Source organism: Ursus arctos, unplaced genomic scaffold (assembly GCF_023065955.2).
Source record: "Ursus arctos isolate Adak ecotype North America unplaced genomic scaffold, UrsArc2.0 scaffold_12, whole genome shotgun sequence".
In the NCBI taxonomy this organism is placed as follows: Eukaryota; Metazoa; Chordata; class Mammalia; order Carnivora; family Ursidae; genus Ursus; species Ursus arctos.
Genome location: NW_026622786.1, coordinates 72,353,810 through 72,375,799, shown reverse-complemented (window position 1 = coordinate 72,375,799; position 21,990 = coordinate 72,353,810). Strand labels below are relative to the sequence as shown.

The window sequence follows — 21,990 nt, the reverse complement described above, 5'->3', positions numbered from 1 at the left end:
AATTATACTGTTAATAACTGCTTCTCATACTGAGTCGGCCAGTTAAGGGACAGTTCATCTTGGCAAATTAAATTCAATTAATATTTATACAGCTTATCCCTCTGCCTGCCTCTCCCACTGCTTGTGCTCTCTTTCAATCTCTCACTCTCTGACAAATAAATAAATAAAATCTTTTAGAAAAAAAATTCCTTCCCTTGAGACACCTGACTATCTGACATGGTGTGTAGCGCATCATCGGTACATAATAAGTCAGTAAATATCTTTAATAAACCTAGACAAAAAAGACAAAGGCGTTGAGACCGGAAGGCTTAAGGAGAAACAAGAGTACTACCATCTAAAGCTTTCTAAAACCCTTCTTCCATGTGCACATACACACACCCTACATAGCATACAACTGGGTAATTCCCACATGGGAATATAAACATAACATGTGCAGACACAAAAGAAAGTTAAGTTGAATTATGTGTTGTAGAAACATAAATTAGGTAGGAAAGCAATCTGATGGTTCATCAAACAGCTTAGATGAGGAACTAGGGCTTCTTAAAGATCTGGTTGATTCTAGGGCTGGAAAGGAATGCTACAAGATGAGCCTGGAACACCTTGTTGTGCCAGAAAGTTAAAAAGTGCTGAACAAACAAAGTAACAGGGCAAAAGGGTACAGGAGCCAACTTGTAAGAGCTCCTGATAGCCAAAGCTGCAACAGTCTGATTAACAAATAATGACAGCACAAAGAATATATGTCCATGAGTGCATACAACACAAATAAATGACTGAATAAGTGAATAAAAGGAGAAGAATTAGTCTTCCATATAAAAGAAACCCAATTAACAGAGAAGTAATGAAGGAAAAGAAAAAAAATCACCACTAGAAAACAGTAAAACTGCTATACAAATGCTAAAATTAATGCGCACAAGTTTAAGAACAGGGTAATTGCATACCCTCAAAGTAGCTCCCCAAAACATTTTATAATTTACAAAGTGATAAACAGTAAGTTTATTATAGAGAAACCTGGAAGACATCACCTTAACCAAAGAACCAGGTTAACACTACCAGTTTTAAGACATACTAACATCAAGTACCTCTTGATATGACATGCAGAGACAGGCACATTACCTCTGCACTGTCCTTCCCCAAAATGCATTACCTCAGTCTAACCATGAGAAAATAGCAGACAGACCCAAACTATAAAACATACTATACAATACCATTCTACAAAATACTCCACAAAAACCTGACAAGTACTCTTCAAAAAGTGTCAAGGTCATAAAAGACAAGAAAAGACTGAGGAACTACTATAAATGAGAGGAGACTAAGAACACATGATGTATGGATGTATGGATGTAATGTGGGATCCTGGACTGGATCCTGACACTAGAAAACAAACTAATCTGAATGAAGTCTGTAATTTACTTAGTAGTTAACAGTACTACTTACTCAAAAGTACTGTACTAACATTAATTTCTCAGTTTTTATCACTGTACTATGCTTATATAAGATGTTAACATAGAGGAATGAATGAAGGACATATGGGAACACTTTGCACTATATAACTCTTCTATAAATCTAAAATTCTTTCAAAATAAACATTAAAAATAAATCTGAGATGATGAAAACAATACTAGCTGCAGTACTTTTTTTTTAACCAAAGACTATTAACTTACCTGAACTGTAGGTATTATTTTCCAGTGAATGCTATATTATCTCGGTTCTTATCTTATGCTTTATCAGTCACGTAACATAATAAAGCTTTAACAAATTGGTATTCTACCAAAAATAAAGTTAATCACTTAATAAAAAAACATTTAATTTCCTTTTCTGACATCTTAAAAATGACTAATAATCAGAATTTCACTTTTTAATTATAGAAGCCCCCACAAAACTTTATCTTCAATAGAAGCTAATATTATTGTTTATAGCATAAAAATAAAAATTTAAATGAATTTAAATAAATCCTTACCTTCCAACCACTGCCAGCCTCTCTATAATATGGGAAGTTATCACAAATCCACTGGTAAATCTCACTTAGAGTCATTTTCTTTTTGGGCGAGCTATTAATTGCAAATGTAATAAGGCTGGCATAACTGTATGGAGGTTTCCCATCTTTGTGCTGCTGGACTTCTTCCTGGTCCAGTGTTGTATTTGGGTCAAGGAGTGCATTCTTCTTGGAAATTCCTGTTCCGTGTGCATTCTGTGTAGCATCAGATTTTTGGATGGCTGCTCTCATGGTGAGCTGTGGTAACCAGTCCATAGATGTTAGGCTGCTCTCCAGTTCAGATGTCATCCTGAAGGTAAATAGACTCCTTAGTCAATATCAAGGAAAGAACCCCTGCTTCTCAAAATATCCAATATTCACAAATCTAGGAGTTCCAAAGTGAGGGAAAGCCTGAGTTAAATCTGGAGGAAAAAGATTGAGTATATTAATGACCAAACCAAGTATTTAAGGGCTCAACATTTCCAATCGTTTTTCTTAATTTTTCCTCTCCCAAAAACAACAAATTTGGTTTTAAAATGTTTAAGATATAGAACAATACGTACACACAAAGTGATCCCAATGCCAATGTTTCTAAAAAAGACTGTCACTTTAAATAGGGCAACAGGATCATAGTATGAAAAATAAGTCTGCAGTCCAACTCTTTACTCACCAACACCACAGGCCCTTTAAAACCTTAAGACTGGCATTTCTTTTACACAAATTTTACAGGAGTCATAAAAACAAAAGAATACCCAAAGTAAAGAGGTCAGAGAAGTGATTGAGAAACAGGCACAGGAATTTGCAAGGAGGAAAGAAGGTAGAGCTGAGCAGGTGGGAGGTAGGAAAAGCAAGCAGGGTAGACAAGAATAGTAAGTAGACAAGCTAGCTGGGGGAGCTGACCGAAAAGAGGAATGCAAACTCAAGGACACTGATGAACAAGAGAAGAGGAGGATAGGCAGCGCCCAGGCAGTTAAAAAAATTTAAAAAATAAAAAACCCACAAAAGTCAAGGAACAAGCTTAAGAAAACTAAAGATCTGGGAGTGTAGGATAGACGAGATTAAATCATATAAATGGATAGCAAGAAGCATTAAAAACTCAGGGTAGGCTAATATAAACATCTAGTGACCTGGATTCTGTAATGTATTTCTCTCCAAGCCTGAAAAACTCAGACCATTACAACCCAAAGAAAGAAAAAAGAAAAACAAAATCTGCCAGGTTAACACATATTCTGGAGAAGGGAAAAGCTGGTCAAAGAATTGAAGATAAAAATATAGAAGCAAAGCTTGACACTTCACACTGGAATTGCTAACTTTCAGCTATAAACCTTTCTACCACGGGATCAAAGAAACAGGAATAATGACCCTGACAATAGAGCAGAGAAGAATAAAAGACTTCTAAGTGATATCAAAATAATGAGAAAAAAGAAAACAAGAAACCTAAAGGTACCTCAGTAAAAAAAAATTTGTGGCAAATAAAATCCAATATAGGCCCTCATCTCAAATGGCTGCAGGCAAAGAGCAGCCTGGAATTCGTGCTTAGGATATGAACTTCTGGGAGGCAATACAGAACTGATAAAGAACATAGGGTCTCAAGTCAGGCAGATCAGAGTTCAAATACTAATTCTACTAGTTACTAGCTGCAGGAAATGAAAATGTTAATTAATATATCTAAGCTCCAGCATTTTCTAGGGATGCTTGGGTGGCTCAGTTGGTTAAGCGTCTGCCTTCAGCACAGGTCATGATCCCAGGGTCCTGGGATCGAGTCCCACATCAGGCTCCTTGCTCAGCAGGGAGCCTGCTTCTCCCTCTGCCTGCTGCTCCCCCTGCTTGTGTGCGCGCGCTCTCTCTCTCTCTGACAAATAAACAAATAAAATATTTTAAAATAAATAAATTCTAGCTTTCTCATCTGCAAAATGAAACAAGAATAGTTCCTACAGTTAAAATATTACTTTGAGGGGGCACCTGGGTGGCTCAGTCAGCTAAGCATCTGACTTCACCTCAGGTCATGATCTCAGTCAGGGTCAGGGGATCGAGCCCTGCATCAGGCTCTCTGCTCAGCGGGGAGTCTGCTTCTCCCTCTCCCTGTCCCCTCGCTCCGCCGCCCGCCACTGGAGCACGCTCACTCTAGCACACACTCTCTCTCAGATAAATTATTTTAAAAATTAAAATATTACTCTGAGAATTAAATGTGGTAGCATATACACAGAAGAAACATCCGTTAAGTATTAGTTAATAATATTACTCTAGGATTATCTGGCAACGGTACCCATGTTCTATAAAGTAAACCAGATTAAGCAACAGCAATTACAAATCAAGATACAGCCATAAGGATTCTATCAGCACTGCCGCAGAGTCCTATTATCTTGCTCTTAGACATTTTGATCCACAGTTTTACCTTTTTCACTTTCTCAAACTCTCTCCAGACCTACTGCATATATTCCTCTGAAATCTGAACTTAAAATTCTCTATATATATACAGTACCTTCAGAGATCAAACAAAACAAAAAAACAAAAACAAAAAAACCTTAACCATCCCACTCTATAATCTAGCATTATATGAAATGCTTGTTGCTAGCATGAAATAAGTTACAGGAACTTAGGAATAAAGAAAACAATGTAGGGGCGCCTGGGTGGCTCAGTCAGTTAAGAGGCTGCCTTCGACTCAGGTCATGATCCCAAGGTCCTGGGATCCAGGCCTGCGTCAGCTCCTTGCTCAGCAGGGAACCTGCTTCTCCCCACCCCATCTGCCCCCCCTCCGCCACTCATGTTTTCTCCCTCTCTCTCAAATAACATATTTCTTAAAAATTGAAGAAAATAATGTAATTTAGACATCACAGGTTGTCACATGAGTGGGCAAAGTACCCTAGAGATCAGAGACCAATCGCTTCAATCTAAAGATGAAAAACTAAGGTCTACTGAAGTTAAAGACTTCACCAAATTCACAAAGTAGTTAACAGAAGTAAAATCAGAGCCCAGGTCTCCCAATGTTCAATCCAGTAGTTTTTCTACCATACCTCATCTGTAAAATGAGCATAGTAGTACCCACTCACTGATGAAAAGTACTGAGAACAGTGACTGGCAAATAGTAAACATTCAAAAAATGTTAGCTACTGGTGGTGGTGGTTATGCTAACAGTAGTTGTTGCTATCACTATTCATATTTCATTCTATAAACATTGGCAATTATTATACCATGTTGTCATCCTTTTTTTTTTTTTAAAGATTATTTATTTATTTATTTGACAGAGATAGAGACAGCCAGTGAGAGAGGGAACACAAGCAGGGGGAGTGGGAGAGGAAGAAGCAGGCTCATAGAGGAGGAGCCTGACGTGGGGCTCGAACCCGGAATGCCGGGATCACGCCCTGAGCTGAAGGCAGACGCTTTAACCGCTGTGCCACCCAGGCGCCCCACCATGTTGTCATCCTATTTGCTTCAATTAAGGCTCCACTAACTCCCAAAGGAGCCAGTAACATACATTTTCTAAGTTAATATAAATGCACGTTCCAACCTGGAATATAATTGATATTGCAGATGCCCCCCTATTGAGAACCATCTTTAACTTCTGCTTCCTTCCACCAATGCCACTAATTGAAACTTTATGAGAGCCTCAGTAATATAATGTAAATATATAATAAGTACTTAATATATGTTATATCAGTTAAGAATTTATAATTACACATGTACAGGGCTGTTAAGAGTAAAACTTTGTACACATGTGCACACACACAAAGTATGATAAAATTCCTGTCCTGTAGTCCAATTAGGAAGGTCAAACATAAGGAAGAACTGAAGAAAAGAAGGCTGAGCTCTGGGTGCTGCTAACAGTACAAAAAAGAGAGAGGACAACATGGACTGCAGCCTTCAGAGGCAGAGAAGGAAGAACTTCAGCTAAAAATTGAAGAAAGTAAAGACCTCAACAGGCTAGAAAGAAAATGGTCCCTAGTCATCAAAGACACCATGAGTAAGAATCACTCCACTGCTGTGCTTTTCTTCATCGGTTCTGCTAGATCAAATCTGAACTAACTATAAAATATGTCTTAAATTTAAACTCTGAAAAGTGGGGCTTCTGTTTGCTATTTACTAAATTTTATATATTCTTGGTAATAAGGTAAAGTGCTTCCATTGTTGGTGTGTCACCTGGTTGCCAGAGCAGTTCTCCATTAAGCACGAAGAACACAAAAAACAACCATTAGATATGACTAGATCATCAGTAACTTTAGAAAGAAACCTCTTAATGGAATGGTGATGACAGAAGTCCACTTGTGTAAGAGAACAGATGGTGGTAAATTTAAAAACAGCATGGGAGGCTCTGAAGAATCTGGTTATGGAAATCTGGTTAAGAAATGTCAGGCCCTCGTTACCTCACCTCATTCCACAAGCTTCCTAACTGGCCTCCTAGCCTCTGATTTCTTACCACTCCTCTCTGCTAATCACCTCCAGAGTCCATGCATACACCCCAAGAGAAATCTGTCGGCACTGTTTTCTTGTCATTGTGCCCCAAAACTTTCAATGGTTCCCTTTCTCCTATAATACTAAATTGAAACCCATTTTCAACTACTTTAGTTTTTATTAATCTTTTATTAATCCTTCTCTAAATTCCTGGAACAATTATAACCTCAATTTGGCATTTACCATGCTGTTTCATATGTATAATTGCATCATACGCCTAAGCTTACTACCCTCACTCCCTCTTCCCCCACCTCCCCATTGAGAACAGTGACCATACAATTAATACTTCAGATGCTACCTAACACCATGCCAGGTACATGTTACCTGAAAAATAACACAGTTATTTGGATTAAAAACATTCCTTTCTGGAATGTCTTTTCCTTCTAACACTGCCTAGCTAGCTTCTACTTTTTTTTCAAGACTCAGATCAAACAACCTCCCCCTCCAGAAAACCTTGTCAATCCACTCTTATCTTCCATCTCCTAAACTGAACTATATCCTATTCCCAGAGTAGCATATAAACACCTCTAACCTCGGACTTATACAGGATTATAACTATCTTTATCGGTCTCCCCAGAGACCATGAGCTCTTTGGAAGAAGGAATTTTCTTATTCTTTTCTCTCTCTCCAATACCTACAAACATGATAAGCGAAGGGTCAATAAATAATGGTTAAATGATTGAAACAGTTACTAACCATGAAGGTGTGGGTGTGATCCTTCCCAAACAAATGAAACCATACACACTGACAAGCTAAAAGGAAGAGGCCAAAGAGAAAAAGACTCAAAAGCATGAGGTAAGGATAATCACAGGATTGAAGTCCTTTATGAATTAGAAAAAAGTATGACTCAGACTGACAAGTAGCACACACAGGAACAGAGACCGTTTCGGAACAGCAGAGAAAAATGGGAAGATAGAAGCAAAGATAAAAAGATAATGTTACTTATGAGAGAAAGCAGGGCATGGAAAACATGTCTTAAATCTATGATGATATCTACTGCTAAAAAAAAGTTTCGTGAGGAATCTTCTCTGCATAACATGAAAATGTAAACAGCATCAAGATATAAAAACTCAACATTAAGTCATGAGATGGGGAGGCGGTGGGAGCTCTAATCCCACTTTATGAAACAGTGCCACTGATAGGATCCTAAATAAACTTTCCAGGTACTTTAACACATTGCTTGGCCTCCCTCTGCAACCTCCCTAATTCCCAACGAGTAACCGAGGATCACTCAGAAAATTTTCAAGTTATCAAAACCGGTGGAAATGGGTAGAGATATTGTTGGCTTCCTAAATAAAGGTAAGAAGACATCAAAGAAAGTAAGAATAATGAGGATAATGATGTCGTGAACTAGATATTCCTGAATCCTCCAACTCTATTCCTGGTACTTGGCATTTCATCTTAAAAGACTTAAGAAAAATCACAAGAAAGATTCATCATAAGACTCTTAAGAAAAACTGAGCAACTGAAAACTCAAAAAGAAATCCTTATAATTACTACAGCAGTAATTCTGATCACATGCATCTCAAGGAATACACACACACACACACACACACACACACACACACACACTTTTTTTTGGAGAGGGAGAGGAGAGGAGCAGAGGAAGAGAAGGATGTTAGGCAGGCTCCACACCCAGTGCGAGACCAGAGACCAACACAGGGCTCCATCTCACATGACCTGAGCCAAAACAAAGAGTCCGACACTTAACCAACTGAGCCACCCAGGTGCCCCTATATATATACTTTTTTAAATATATAATTCCCGTTACAGAATCTTAGCACCCAAGGCAACCAGAAGCAAGGTCTACGGCAGAAACCACTAACTGCCACCTACCATCTGTTTTTACCTTCTTCCTGAGGAATACAATCTCAATTTCATTCTGAATGGCATTGTGCCTCTTGCCATTCCTGCTCTCTGAAGACACACAATAGCTACTGCTCCAGCGTCATCTTGGATAATAAGGTGATCTTTGAAAATGGAAGCCATACACCGAGGATATAGAAGAGAAGGAATCTGGGTTCCTGAGTTTTTTGTGAAACAATTGTGAAGCTGCCATCCAAGCCCTGAACTGCCTACCTTCCAGACTTCTTATGTGTTTAACTACCATAAACAGATATCACCAGTGGATCAACGCAATTCTTAACAAACATGAAATCTGGATAGGGAAGTGGGGTGATACAAGTAAGAGAGGTGATATAAGTAAGAGAACCTCCAAGAGGAGTTGATGAGGCAAACATTAACTCTGATATTGCAGGTTAGAAAACTGATGACTTCCTTAAAGAGTGACAAAGGATTTGGTCAAATCTGGCCATCTACGGAAGTTAAGAGAATAAACCATATGCCAACTAAGGCTATGGCAAGGAGAGAAATACAGAAAAAATTAAGAATGTTGGCATGCGTTGGCTCCTTCTTGTCACTTAAAGTTCGAGAGAGAAATAAACTTCAATTAGAGTTGCAAGCAGAGGAGAAAAATGCAGATTTGCTAAGAGCAGTAACTCCCTGACTATGGCCTGCAATTTAAGCTAACAGTCCTATAATTTAAAGCCTGAAAAAACACCAACTGCTTCTCAAGTAGCAAACTAAAATAACTGAATGGTAGCTGCAAAACTGCAGCCCTGGCAGTAGAGAAGACTGGTACCTTGCCACACAAAAGCAATGTCGTAAGGGTATTGTCTTCGCACCCAAGATTTCCACCATTGTTTCAAATGGCCGCATCAGAACCATCTTTCCCTCAGAAGCCAGAAGAGGTCAATGAACTTGGATGGGGAAAAATACTCTTTATTTCCACTAACTTGTAACTGAAATTTAGCATTTCCTTTAATTATGAAATTAGACAACAAATCGTAGTATCTTTAACAGTACTTGTGACTTTGCCACCAATAAAAATCCCACATGTATTCTTCTCACGTGCTAATGTTGCAGAATCTCAACTTTTAAACTTAACTACTTAAAAATTATGCTAGTGTAGACTTGCCATGAGATCTTGTATTTAATGTTAAAAGCACACATTACTAGGTTTCAAAGTTAATATTTTGCTAACCATATTTCAATATAATTGGTTTCCTTTGTAATCCTAAGTACTTTATTTTGTGAATTTTGAGACACTATTCTCAGACGGATCCACAGGTTTCACCTGACTGTTGAAGGGGTTACAAGGCACCAAAACAAGACTGGAAATTCCTGGGGTAAACAGAGCACAAAGGGCACAGTCTTCACACTGAAAAATTCTGTCTGGGAAGGCACTGTGGATCAAAGCAGCAAAAAGTCTAGAAACTAAGTATTTTAAGATAATTGTATGGGAGGTGGGGGGAGAGAAAGAGACTAGACTGCAAAAGCCTCTTAAGTTTCCAAAATTAATACCCAAGCTCATCAACTAGAGGCTATAAAAGCTGTACATTTCCCAGAAAGGGCATCTTCACTAATATTCATCTCAGATGTGGCCATGGAAGATAATGGACAAGGTAGGACCTTTCAGAAGGCACAGGAGACAATGGAGGCCCTACCAAAGAGCAAAATCAAGGAACTTATTACACTGTCAAGAAGTCACTCTCACTCCTACCAAGATTTTATAATGCACTAATGACTACTGAGTGTTTCCCATTATCCCCCTTTCTGAATAATACCTTTTATTGCTGTTATCCTAATTCCTTCTCCACCAGTATATATTAGGTAGAATTCCTTCTCCACCATCTTTTATAGTTTATAGATCTTTGAACAGCAAGAAGCCACACCAAGATCTGATGAAAGAGACTGCACCTAAAGAGCTTAGATTTTCAGCTAATTATAATGACTGGAAGAAACTCTGGGTTGTCTCCCTTGGGAAAAGAGCAAGTAAGTTCAACAGATAGGAAAGAATACATGTGAATACTGGTGTACCCATAGGGGGAAACTGTGGTGGAAACCTAAAAAGAAATAAAATTATCTACTACAGACTGGCTTTATATTTTATAACCATATGACATAAAATAAAATTTTAACTTATAAATGAAGTAATAATTTAAGCTATTTCCAAGCAAAAGTAACTGGTATTACTTTAGTTTTCATATACCAGCAAAATCAAAGTTTCTACTCTAAGCTCAATTTCAGCAAAATTAACAGCATCCTACATTGGAAAAGATACAACTTAGTAATTAAGAACACAGGCTCTTGAGCAAGTCTACCTGGATTAGAATCCAAACTCTTCCACTTTAAACTATATGACCTTACAGAAGTAAATTAACCTCTTTATGTCTTAGTTCCCTCGTTTGTAAGATGAAGATAAAAACAGTACCCAACCCAAAGGATTGCTGTGAGGATTAAATGAGTTAATGCATACAAAGCACTAAGAATAGTTTCTAACACACAGTCAATAATTTTATTATCAAATTCATACTGTTCAGAACTTTCTAAATTTTATTTCATTTTTTAAAAAGATTTTATGTAATCTCTACACCCAATGTGGGGCTGAAACTCAACCAAGATCAAGAGTTGCACACTCCACCAAATGAGCCAGCCAGGCACCACAGAATTTTCTAAATTTTAAATGGCTGTCACTCTTACTCAGTGGTTTTAGACTTACATGTCCTAAATGACACAACAATCGTTGAGCAGCCTCAATGGAAATGAGCCTCTCATATTTACTCTAAAGTGACCCAGATGGATTAGGTTTTAAAATTTTGTTTGTAGACTATATATGAGAATTGAGAACATACTTTTCCCCAGTAGAAATAAAATGATATGATGATGATTCCCGAAGCAGCCCACAAAATCCTATTTATTCCATAAAGGAATTCTAAGTCAACAGTTCTTGAGTATAAAAGCCCAGTTGGGTATCTTGCAGCAGAGAGACAAAGGAGTAACAGCGAAATAAAAGAAATAAGCTTTTCCATTTTCCTGGTGCAAGACCAGCTTAATCCTGACAAAATTTCAATATGGTTTCTATCTGGCATACTTCTAACTACTCTCTATACCCTAGTTCTCCCCATCTCACATGCCCTAAGCCTCTAATATTGGCCCCCAATGTATTATAAACTCCAAAATTACTTGCTCTTCTCTTCCAGTAAAAACTCCCACCTTTCCAAAACAGTTGATCTCTGCTCCATTTAGGAGAAAAATGGACAGTATCAAACTAATCTCCACAAAGGTATGACTAACTGAGCCTTTAGACTTCCTATAAGCAATGACCTTTTTTAAAAATAAGCTGAAGGGGCGCCTGGGTGGCACAGCGGTTAGGCACCTGCCTTCGGCTCAGGGCATGATCCCGGCGTTCTGGGATCGAGCCCCACATCAGGCTCCTCTGCTATGAGCCTGCTTCTTCCTCTCCCACTCCCCCTGCTTGTGTTCCCTCTCTCGCTGGCTGTCTCTATCTCTGTCGAATAAATAAATAAAATCTTAAAAAAAAAAATAAAAAAAATAAAAATAAGCTGAAAAATCCTCAAGGGTTTGAAGTGAAAATACAGGTGGAGGAATCATAATTTAGGAGAAGGAATCCAATACACAAATAGTAGGTGACTCTTCAAACCTCTTGACTTTCACAACTTCTCTTCCCCCCCTAAAATTCCAAGAATATTCTCAACACAGCTAATGCAAAAATGTATGCGATTTAGTGAGACAACTGTCATTTGTAAAACTACTGTGATTTCAGAGTTATTTACCATAAAGTAAGAGATGAAAAAGAACCTCATTTGGTCATTTTTTAAAGTCCTGGTATTACCTATTTTGGAGACTAATAATATTCTTTAAGATCTTCAAGGGAAGAAAAGTTCACAACTTAATCTGTTCTAAGGTATGTAACTCTAAGGTATGTGGGATTTTTTTTAAAAAAGGTTTAACTTGGGGCGCCTGGGTAGTTCAGTCGCTGAGCGTCTGCCTTTGGCTCAGGGTGTGATCCCTGGGTCCTGGGATCAAGCCCCGCATCGGGCTCCCTGCTCCTCTGGGAGCCTGCTTCTTCCTCTCCTACTCCCCCTGCTTGTGTTCCCTCTCTCACTGGCTGTCTCTCTCTCTGTCAAATAAATAAAATCTTAAAAAAAAAAAAATTTAAAAGTTTTAACTGACTAACCTAGATCTCCCTTGCTACAGAGAAGAAAATTTCTTTAAATTCTCTCTTGGAAAATGAGAACTGGTCAGAGTTCTATTCATAATGATGCTTCACATATTTTACAATATTAACACAACCTGGGTTCCTTTTTCTGAAGTTTAAAGTCCAGAACTTCTCCAATAGGATCTGAATTTGGAACCCTAATACATTTATTGTTCTTCTCTAGATTCTAAATAACTCCACATATTATCTTAAATTCATAAAACTGTATTCTAGGGGCGCCTGGGTGGTGCAGTTGTTAAGCATCTGCCTTCGGCTCAGGGCGTGATCCCAGCGTTCTGGGATCGAGCCCCACATCAGGCTCCTCCGCTAGGAGCCTGCTTCTTCCTCTCCCACTCCCCCTGCTTGTGTTCCGTCTCTCGCTAGCTGTCTCTGTCAAATAAATAAATAAAATCTTTAAAAAATAAAAAATAAATAATAAAACTGTATTCTAAATTCATACAAGCCATGCTCATAGTTAGACTCCATTCAGGGTACAAACTTAGGGATCACGTGGTCAAAAGATATTTTCACACTATATGTGTAATTCTCATCTTAGGTATCTTTTGCTCCATAATGTAGGAAGGAAAAATAAACATTTCTGGACATTAACCATGGTCTCAACTATATTCTGTCATCAAGTAAATACTGTATTTTGCATTTAAATCTCACCTACTGGAATTTGTCTCTGAGTAGCTGGAAAGACTGATGAACACTAGTCCCTTTAACAAAAGAACATTCAAAGCCATCTTTGTAGCTGTTATTTAAAAACCCACATGGGGGGGGGTGTGCCTGGGTAAGCACAGTCGTTAAGCGTCTGCCTTCGGCTCAGGGCGTGATCCCGGCATTCCGGGATCGAGATGGAGTCCCACATCAGGCTCCTCTGCTGGGAGCCTGCTTCTTCCTCTCCCACTCCCCTGCTGTGTTCCCTCTCTCGCTGGCTGTCTGTCACATAAATAAATAAAATCTTAAAAAAAAAAAAAAAAAAAAAAAACCACACAGGGGCACCTGGGTGGCTCAGTCAGTTAAGCGTCTGATTCTTGATTTTGGCTCAGGGTCCTGGATCGAGCCCCGTGTTGGGCTCTGTGCTGCTGAGCTTTGAGCCTGCTTAGGATTCTCTCTCCCTCCCTCTGCCCCTCCTCCGCTTGTGTGCACCTGTGCAGGGGCTTGCTCTCTTAAAAAAAAAAAAAAAGTTAAAAACCCCGGGGCTCCTGGGTGGCTTGGTCTGTTAAACGTTTGCCTTCGGCTCAGGTCATGACCCCAGGGTTCTGGGATCAAGCGCCACATTGGGCTCCCTGCTCATCACGGAGTCTGCTCCTCCCTCTCCCCCTGCCTGTGCTTTCTCTTTGGCTCACTCTCAAATAAATAAATAAAATACTAAAAAAAAAAAAAAAAAAAAAAAAAGGCTAAAAACCCAGACGGAATCTGCTATCAATACTCCTTATACTTAGTTTAAAATACATGGTTTGTCCTATCTCATTAAAGTGTTTATCCTAACCTCTCTATAACCATACTGCTTCAACTCACTATACATTATACCAGTAGTATGGCATCAGTGCTGGCAGAGGCTAACATCGTGGAAGGTAATCCTGTCTTACCTTTCAGGTTAAGTATGATGCACAGAAAATGCTGAACAGCTTAAACTCCTATATGTGATGTCTAGGATTCAGTTGTCCTCAAAGTGTGGTCCAGACACCCTTTCAAGGAATCTTAAGGGTCAAAACAATTTCCGTAATAAGATGTTACCTGCCTTGGGGCGCCTGGGTGGCACAGCGGTTAAGCATCTGCCTTCGGCTCAGGGCGTGATCCCGGCGTGATGGGATCAAGCCCCACATCAGGCTCTTCTGCTATGAGCCTGCTTCTTCCTCTCCCACTCCCCCTGCTTGTGTTCCCTCTCTCGCTGGCTGTCTCTATCTCTGTCGAATAAATAAATAAAATCTTAAAAAAAAAAAAAAAAAAAAAAAGATGTTACCTGCCTTTTCCACTCTCATCCTCTGAGAAGTGTTAAGTGGAGCTTTTCACATGCTATGTGATGGGTGTTATCACAACAGACTGAATGCAGAGGCAGAGATGAGAATCCAGCTGTCTCTATTAAATCAGTTTTTAAAATTTGCAAAAGTGTTGGGACACCTGGGTAGTTCAGTTGGTTAAGCATCTGCCTTCGGCTCAGGTCATGATCCCAGGGTCCTGGGATCAAGTCACACGTCAGGATCCTTGCTCAGCATGGAGCCTGCTTCTCCCTCTGCCTGCCACTCCCCTGCTTGTATGCTCTCTGGCAAATAAATAAAATCTTTAAAAAATAAAAAAAATTAAAAAAATTTTTTTAAATGTAAAGCAATGCCAATCTTCTGACTCACTTTGTTTTGTTTTGTTAAATATGTTTAATGTTTCACAAAACATATTGTCTATGTTAACGTACCATGGGTTTGCTGTCATTTCTATGTAAATTAATAAATATTTTAATTTTTTCTTAGTTTTAAGAAACACAATAAATTTTAATAGATGTAACATATAAACAAAAGCTCTTTGGATACTAAATAATTTTTGAGAGACCAAAAAATTTAAGAACCATGTTATAATAACTTACCAACTCAAAGATCACAGTTTCCAATATAGCACAATGTAATGAAAAGAGTAAGGACTTTTGAGTCACTGAAAAAGCTTGAATTCCACTTATCAAATGCATCCTTAGACAAGTCAAACAAACCTGTTTAAGTCTCACAGATTTGCTGTGAGTAGTAAATGACAAAATATATATGTATCACCCTAAAACAGAGTTAATGTCTGGCACACAGAGTAATGTCTGGGAACACAAATGACAACTATTAGACCCCTTAAAAAAAAAAATGACATGCTTGCTTGTTTTCTCCCTTGTCAATGAAGTCTCCATAGTGTAGAGCGTACAACAAAAATAGCTGAATTCAGTTCTACATCGTGGAACACCTGGGTGGCTCAGTTAAGTATCTGCCTTTCAAGGTCATGATCCCAGGATCCTGGGATCAACACCCCCGCCCCAATCAGGCTCTGTTTCTCCTCTCCCTCTACCTCCCACCCCCCAACTCGTGCTTGCTCTTTCTCACTCTCTCAGGTAAATAACGAAAGTCTTTAAAAATAAATAAATAAATAAATAAATAAATAAATAAATAAATAAATAAATCAAAATGTTTGGTGTCATTTAAGTTTCCCTGGCCACAACAAGTAGGTAACATCAGGCCTTTCGTGAGGTGCACAGAATCTGAAAAGGCCAAAAATCAACCTCTAAATTTCCTTTAAGTCTTCTTAAGTAATTTGACATACAGCCATTTAACAATACGGAATGTCTATAATATGCATATATTTCTTGAGTTAGAGTTGTTCATAAATGCATTCTAATGTCTATTTTTAGATTCCTTGTCACAATTTCAAGAATGGCTAGGGCGCCTGGGTGGCACAGCGGTTAAGAGTCTGCCTTCGGCTCAGGGCGTGATCCCGGCGTGATGGGATCGAGCCCCACATCAGGCTCCTCCGCTATGAGCCTGCTTCTTCCTCTCCCACTCCCCCTGCTTGTGTTCCCTCTCTCGCTGGCTGTCTCTATCTCTGTCGAATAAATAAATAAAATCTTAAAAAAAAAAAAAAAAAAAAGAATGGCTAGGTTAAAAGAAAAATTAGACTGAACTCAGTCTATTACACTAAACAAACTTTAGTTTTCCTAAGAAATGACCAAAAAATTTTAAAAGTGAGTGGAGAGGGAGGGGTCTGGGTGGAGAAGACACTCAATTCTAAACTTTAAAACAATAATCACTGAAAGAGAGAAAAACTACAGAACTATACCAGTCAAAGGCATATTCATTGAGGTAATTCCGAAAAGTGGGAAGGAGTTAAGCTAGAATCTTTGGGAATTTCACTGAGTCAACTGCCCATACTGTTGAAATCAAAATGAACAGACCTTCTCTTCTAACAGCACATCAATCATTATCAGCTTACATAATACATCAATACTGATTATCATCCCATGGTGTGAAAGGGTCTGAAAAGGACTAACTTCCATAGAAACCCCAGTGCTATTTAGGGTAGAACGTTTCCTAGTAAACTATAAAAAGCTTAAATTTAGTAGACCCTAAGGGAGTCTCTCTGCCTAGAGATTTATCCTGCTTGTTCTACTATTGGCTCCCAAAGACATTTTTGTTTCTATTTTTTGTTTCTTGTCATCATCACTTCAAAGTTTCTCAGCTTTGCTGTCTTTAACACAGACTTTATCCTTTTTCTTCTCATCAAGCATAGCAACTTCTTCCACAAATCATCACAATCTTTTCTTAATGGAACGACCTATTGCCTCCCAAGTGCTCAATCAAGTTCTTTACCATCTTCTAAAAATTTACTTGGCAATTTGTAAATATGATTTTTCTTTACCTCAACTTTCAACCCACCATTAAGCATATATTGAATTATCAGGTTCTTTTCTCAACTTGAAGAGAAAAGAGTACTTACGACTACCAGATTTCAAGACTTACCGTAAAACTACAATAACCAAGACAAGTGGTTTTTAGTAAAAGGATAGACATATAAATCAACAGAACAGGGTCCAAAAATGGACCCACCCATATATGGTCAACTGATTTATTATTACTGAAGTATAGTTGACATACAATGTTACATGAGTTTTAGGTGTACAACATATTGAATCCACAATTCTATGTTATTCAATGCTCACCACTGTAAGTACAGTAAGTTGACCAGTAATAACATTACTACAATATTACTAACTTATTTCCTATGCTATACTTTTCATCTCCATGACTTATTTATTCTATAACTGGAATTCTATACTTCTTAATCCCCTTCACTTATTTTACTGGTCAACTGATTTTTAATAAAGGTGCCAAAACAAGTTAGGAAAGACTTTTCAAAAAATGATGCTGAAACAATTGGTTATCTGTATGACAAAAATATGAACAACATCCCTTATCTCACATACACAAAAACCTGCAAAGTGAACTACTGAAAGTAAAAGCTAAAACTATAAGACATCTAGAAGAAATCATGAGAGAAAACCTTTGTAACATTTGGTTAAGCAAATATTTCCCACATAAGACATGAAAAAAAAAATCACAATTCATAAAATAAAACAATTGGTAAGTTGGACTTTATCAAAATTAAAAACTTCTGTTCTTCAAAAGACACCACTGGGAGAATGAAAAGACAAGCCACAGACTGGAAGAAAATACGAAGCATATATCTTAAAATATATAAAGCATATATCTTAAAATATATAAAAATACAAAGCATATATCTTCTCAAAACTTAATAAAAAACACCCAATTTTTTTAAATGGGCAAAAGACCTGAACAGATACATCAACAAGAAGATATATGATGGTAAAGAAGCACATGAAAAGATGCTCAAGATCATTAGTCATTAAAAAAAATCACAAATTAAAATTATACTGAGGTATCACTACATACCTACTAGAACTGTGCTCAAGTGTGCCAAAAATATGGAGTAACTAGAATTCTCACACACTGCTAGTGGGAATGTAAAACAGTACATCACTTTCAAAAACAGTTTGACAGTTTCTTAAAAAGTTAAACATAAATCTACCATATGATCCGATCATTTCATTCTCAAGTATTCACCCCAAATAAATCATATGTTCACAGAAAGACATACATATAAATGTTCATAGCATTTTTACTTGTAATAGCTAAAACTGGAGAACAATCCAAATATGCATCAACAAGTAAATGTTGTTGCACATATATCCAATGGAACAAAAAGGTACGAACTACTGATTCATGTAGTGACACCAGTGAATCTCAAGGTAATTATGCTAAATGAAAGAAGTCAGACAAATAAAAGAATACATACTGTACAGTTCCAGTTCTATACTTGAGAAAATGCAAACATACATTTAGGGGCAGAAAAGCAGATCAGTTGATATCTCCCAGAAAGTGACAAGAGGGAAGAATCACACAGCAACACCAGGAAACTTCTGAGAATGATGGATTATTGTGCTAGTAATTTTATGAGGGAGAACTTATCAAATCATACTATGTCAATTGCATCTCCATAAAGGTGCTTTTTTGAAGCTGTTTTAAGTGTGTGTGTGTGTGTGTGTGTGTGTGTGTGTGTGTGTGAGAGAGACAGAGAGAGAGATTTGGAAGTAGTTAGGATTTCTCAGCTAAGACATAAAAAGAAAAAAACAAAAGAAAAAAGAAACTGGAAACAAAAAATTTAAAACTTTTTTGCTCTAACAGAAAAATCATGTCCAGAATATTTAAAGAACTCTTACAAAGCAGTAAGACAACACTACCCAGTTTTAAAATGTGCAAAAGATTTCCGGGGATGTACTGTATGGTGACTAACATAATAAAAAATCATTAAAAAAAAAAAAAAGATTTGAATAAAGACATACAGGTAGTCAACAAGAACATGAAAAGATGTACAACGTCATTAGTCAACAGGGAAAGACAAATTAAAATCACAGAGATACCACTCTATACGCATTAAAATGTTTAAATAAGTTCACTAAATCAAACCATAACACTTTTTTATTTTTCGGTATTATTTTATACCTTATACACTGTTGACAGGGCCAGATTTTATATTTAACTCCTCTTTTACTTTGCCAATATACCCAGGGATGCTTTGTATTCCCTACTACCGCTGATATTATTTCCCCCACATATATGAATTCATGACAACTCAAATTTCTCCACCATCTCCCCATAAAAAAAAGCTTTTGCCTATCATCATAAGATTTTTTTTTTCAATTTTAGAGAACATATTTCAGAACAAATCATTAGTTTTCTATCACGTCTTTCTAGTTTCCTGCATTGATATTTCCATTTTATAATTATTTTTATATATCCTCAATTAAGTGAAATATTTTTGACATCCCTCATTTTTAAGAAAACACCCCAAATTATGATGAATACTAACAACCAAGAGGCAGAACTTCGTGATTAAGAGCATGGGCCCTGGAGCAAGGCCTACATTCGAATCCCAGCTCTGTCCCTTTATTCACTGCATGTCCTTCAGCTAAGCTTAACTTTTGTATCTCTACTTCCCCATTTACGAAATGAAGACAATAATGGCACCAAACTTATAGAGCTGTTGGAGGGATTTAATTAATATACTTTAAAATGCTTAAATAATGCCTGGTCTAGTAGTAAGAACACCATGAATGCTAGATATCAAAGTCAATATATTTAGTCACAAAAGTAACTTTCAGTTGTATGTCCTTAAGTCAATGACTAGTCAATGATACTCTTCAATACCTAATATTCAGAAATGGAAGGCCTAGGGCATTCAGTCATCTTAGATCAAAGATTAAATTACATTTAGGATGTTCTAAGCCAGCACTGTCCGACAGAACTTTCTGCAGCAATGGAAATGTATGGTGCTACCCAGTATGATAGCCATTAGCCATGTGTGGCTACTGAGCACTTAAAATATGGCTATTGTGACTAAGAAACTGATTTTTTTGTTTTTATTTTTAATTAATTTAAGTAGCCAAATAGTAGTTACTATATCAGACAGTAAAGCTTTACAAAGTAAGCCAGAAAAGTTCAAAATATGTTTAGAAAAGTTTCTATAATTGTCAAAATTAAGAGGGTTTCCCATTACTCTTTAATTGGAATATGCCACACCTAAACATACAAATTAATGGATTCTATCAATTCCCCCCAAAAGCTCAATAAACATGGTAACAATGTTGAACTATGGCATGATAATGCAAAAGCTATTTTTGCCACTGTGTGGGAGAGACCTAATAGCATAAAATTATGAATATAACAAACATGTAATATTCAATGTCAGCAACATTCTTAGCCTGAAGGCCAGTTGCAAACCTGAACACTGCTGGTAGATACTCTAGAATCTAAGAATTCAGAGCGAGGGGAAATAGAAGTGAGAAAACAAATCCCTATGTTCTTGAGCTGGCAGCAAAGGATACAAATCTGTCCTCTTTCATTCTAAAAATGATGATCCCTTTTGCTTTCTACTGCTGAAAAAGAGAAAAGAGGAAAAAACATGCCAGGTGACCTATGTGTATATTTTATCCCATGAATTCTAACAGACCAGTGAGGTAAGCATTAACAACCCTATTACAGCAAAATTGGGAAAAGTGAGGTAACTTTCCAAGATCATATGGGCAATATGCGGCAGAGATTTAAACCTCTATCTACCTAATTCTAAGACTATATACCAGAGCTGCCTTAACAATACCAAGCCTGTTACTAGAAACAAGGCAGCAGGAGGTCTTAAAATAAAACTACCCTTCTCTGGTCATTCTAAATAGCAGGGTCATCAATATCAAGAGAAGAGAAATGAGGAAACAGATGGACAGGAAATTCATCTGGGACACTAACACATGAGCTTCTCTGATGCTAAAATATCCCCATGTGTCTCTTAGTATATCCTAAACACACAGACTGGATCAATAAGAAAAGGCATCTTTAAGGGAGAAGCATTAACAGGGTCACCTGGGTGGCTCAGTCAGTTAAAAGGCCAACTTGATTTTGGCTTGGTCATGATATCAAGGTCGTGGGATAGAGCCCCATATTGGACTCTGTGCTCAGCAGGGAATCCGCTTGAGGATTCCCTCTCCCTCTGCCCCTCCCCCAGGTCACAGACTGCAAGGGGGGGCTCTCTCTAAAATAAAAAAAGATTTATTTAAGGGAGAAGCATAACAAAAAGGAAAAAGCAAGTGCAAAAAGGGATAAAAATAGAAAAACAACAACAAAAGGAAGAGATCTCAGGTAGAAGGTAGTGAGTGTCACCAGAAACTACTTATAGTCCTACTGATAACCCCCAGTGTCCCAGGATTTATATACATGTGAACTGTAAAATCAATCCTCTAACAAATATCAGGCAGTGCAGAAAGGGCCTCATCTGAACAAGTCTAAAGAAACATCAAATTTTATTTTGCTTTAATCAAACCAAATTATAACAACAGTCTATTGCTACAACATGTGAAAGAAGTAGGTTATACACACGTGTGTTTACTAGTCTACAAAAAGCAAAGGTTCAAGGAAAGTTTCTACTTTTTCGGTAAGATTTTGCTCTTACTGAATCTGTACATGGAAATAAAATACAGGTTACATCTCAGTATTCAAAAACATCTTATACCAACTCAGGAATCAAGCAGATTCTGCTAAATTTTTAAGATTCTATTGTTTGATAGAGACCATATCAATCATCATCTGAATTCTCATTCTTATTATCCAAAACTGAGGAACTGAACAAATGTAAAGGACTCACTATTCACTATCTAGACTCTTACTACCCAAATTCAGGATATGAATGCAATTGATTCAGATTGCAAGGAATATCTGTGAATCTTACATCAATTTTTAATATAAATTCACATGATTTACAAAATTAGGATTGTTTCTTTCAGCAACATGTAAGTATTCTACTAAAATCACATAAACACTGTATGCAAAACAGATGTGAAGAAACATCTTTTTATGCTCTACTTAGTAGTTTGTTGGAACAAGTTATTAAGTCTTTACCTCTCAGCTCCAAACTC

At 37.4% G+C, this 21,990-nt stretch overlaps 1 protein-coding gene across 4 annotated transcripts in view; it reads right to left on the bottom strand.

Annotated features, from left to right (window-relative positions):
* Window positions 1-21,990, bottom strand: part of FOXJ3 (forkhead box J3) — a 144,432-nt gene that overhangs the window by 96,350 nt on the left and 26,092 nt on the right. For all 4 annotated transcript variants that reach the window (XM_026498354.4, XM_044383921.3, XM_044383923.3 and 1 more), the window contains exon 3: window positions 1,958-2,282. In XM_026498354.4, the coding sequence (XP_026354139.1) occupies window positions 1,958-2,282 (325 nt within the window). The remainder of the gene's footprint in view (window positions 1-1,957; window positions 2,283-21,990) is intronic.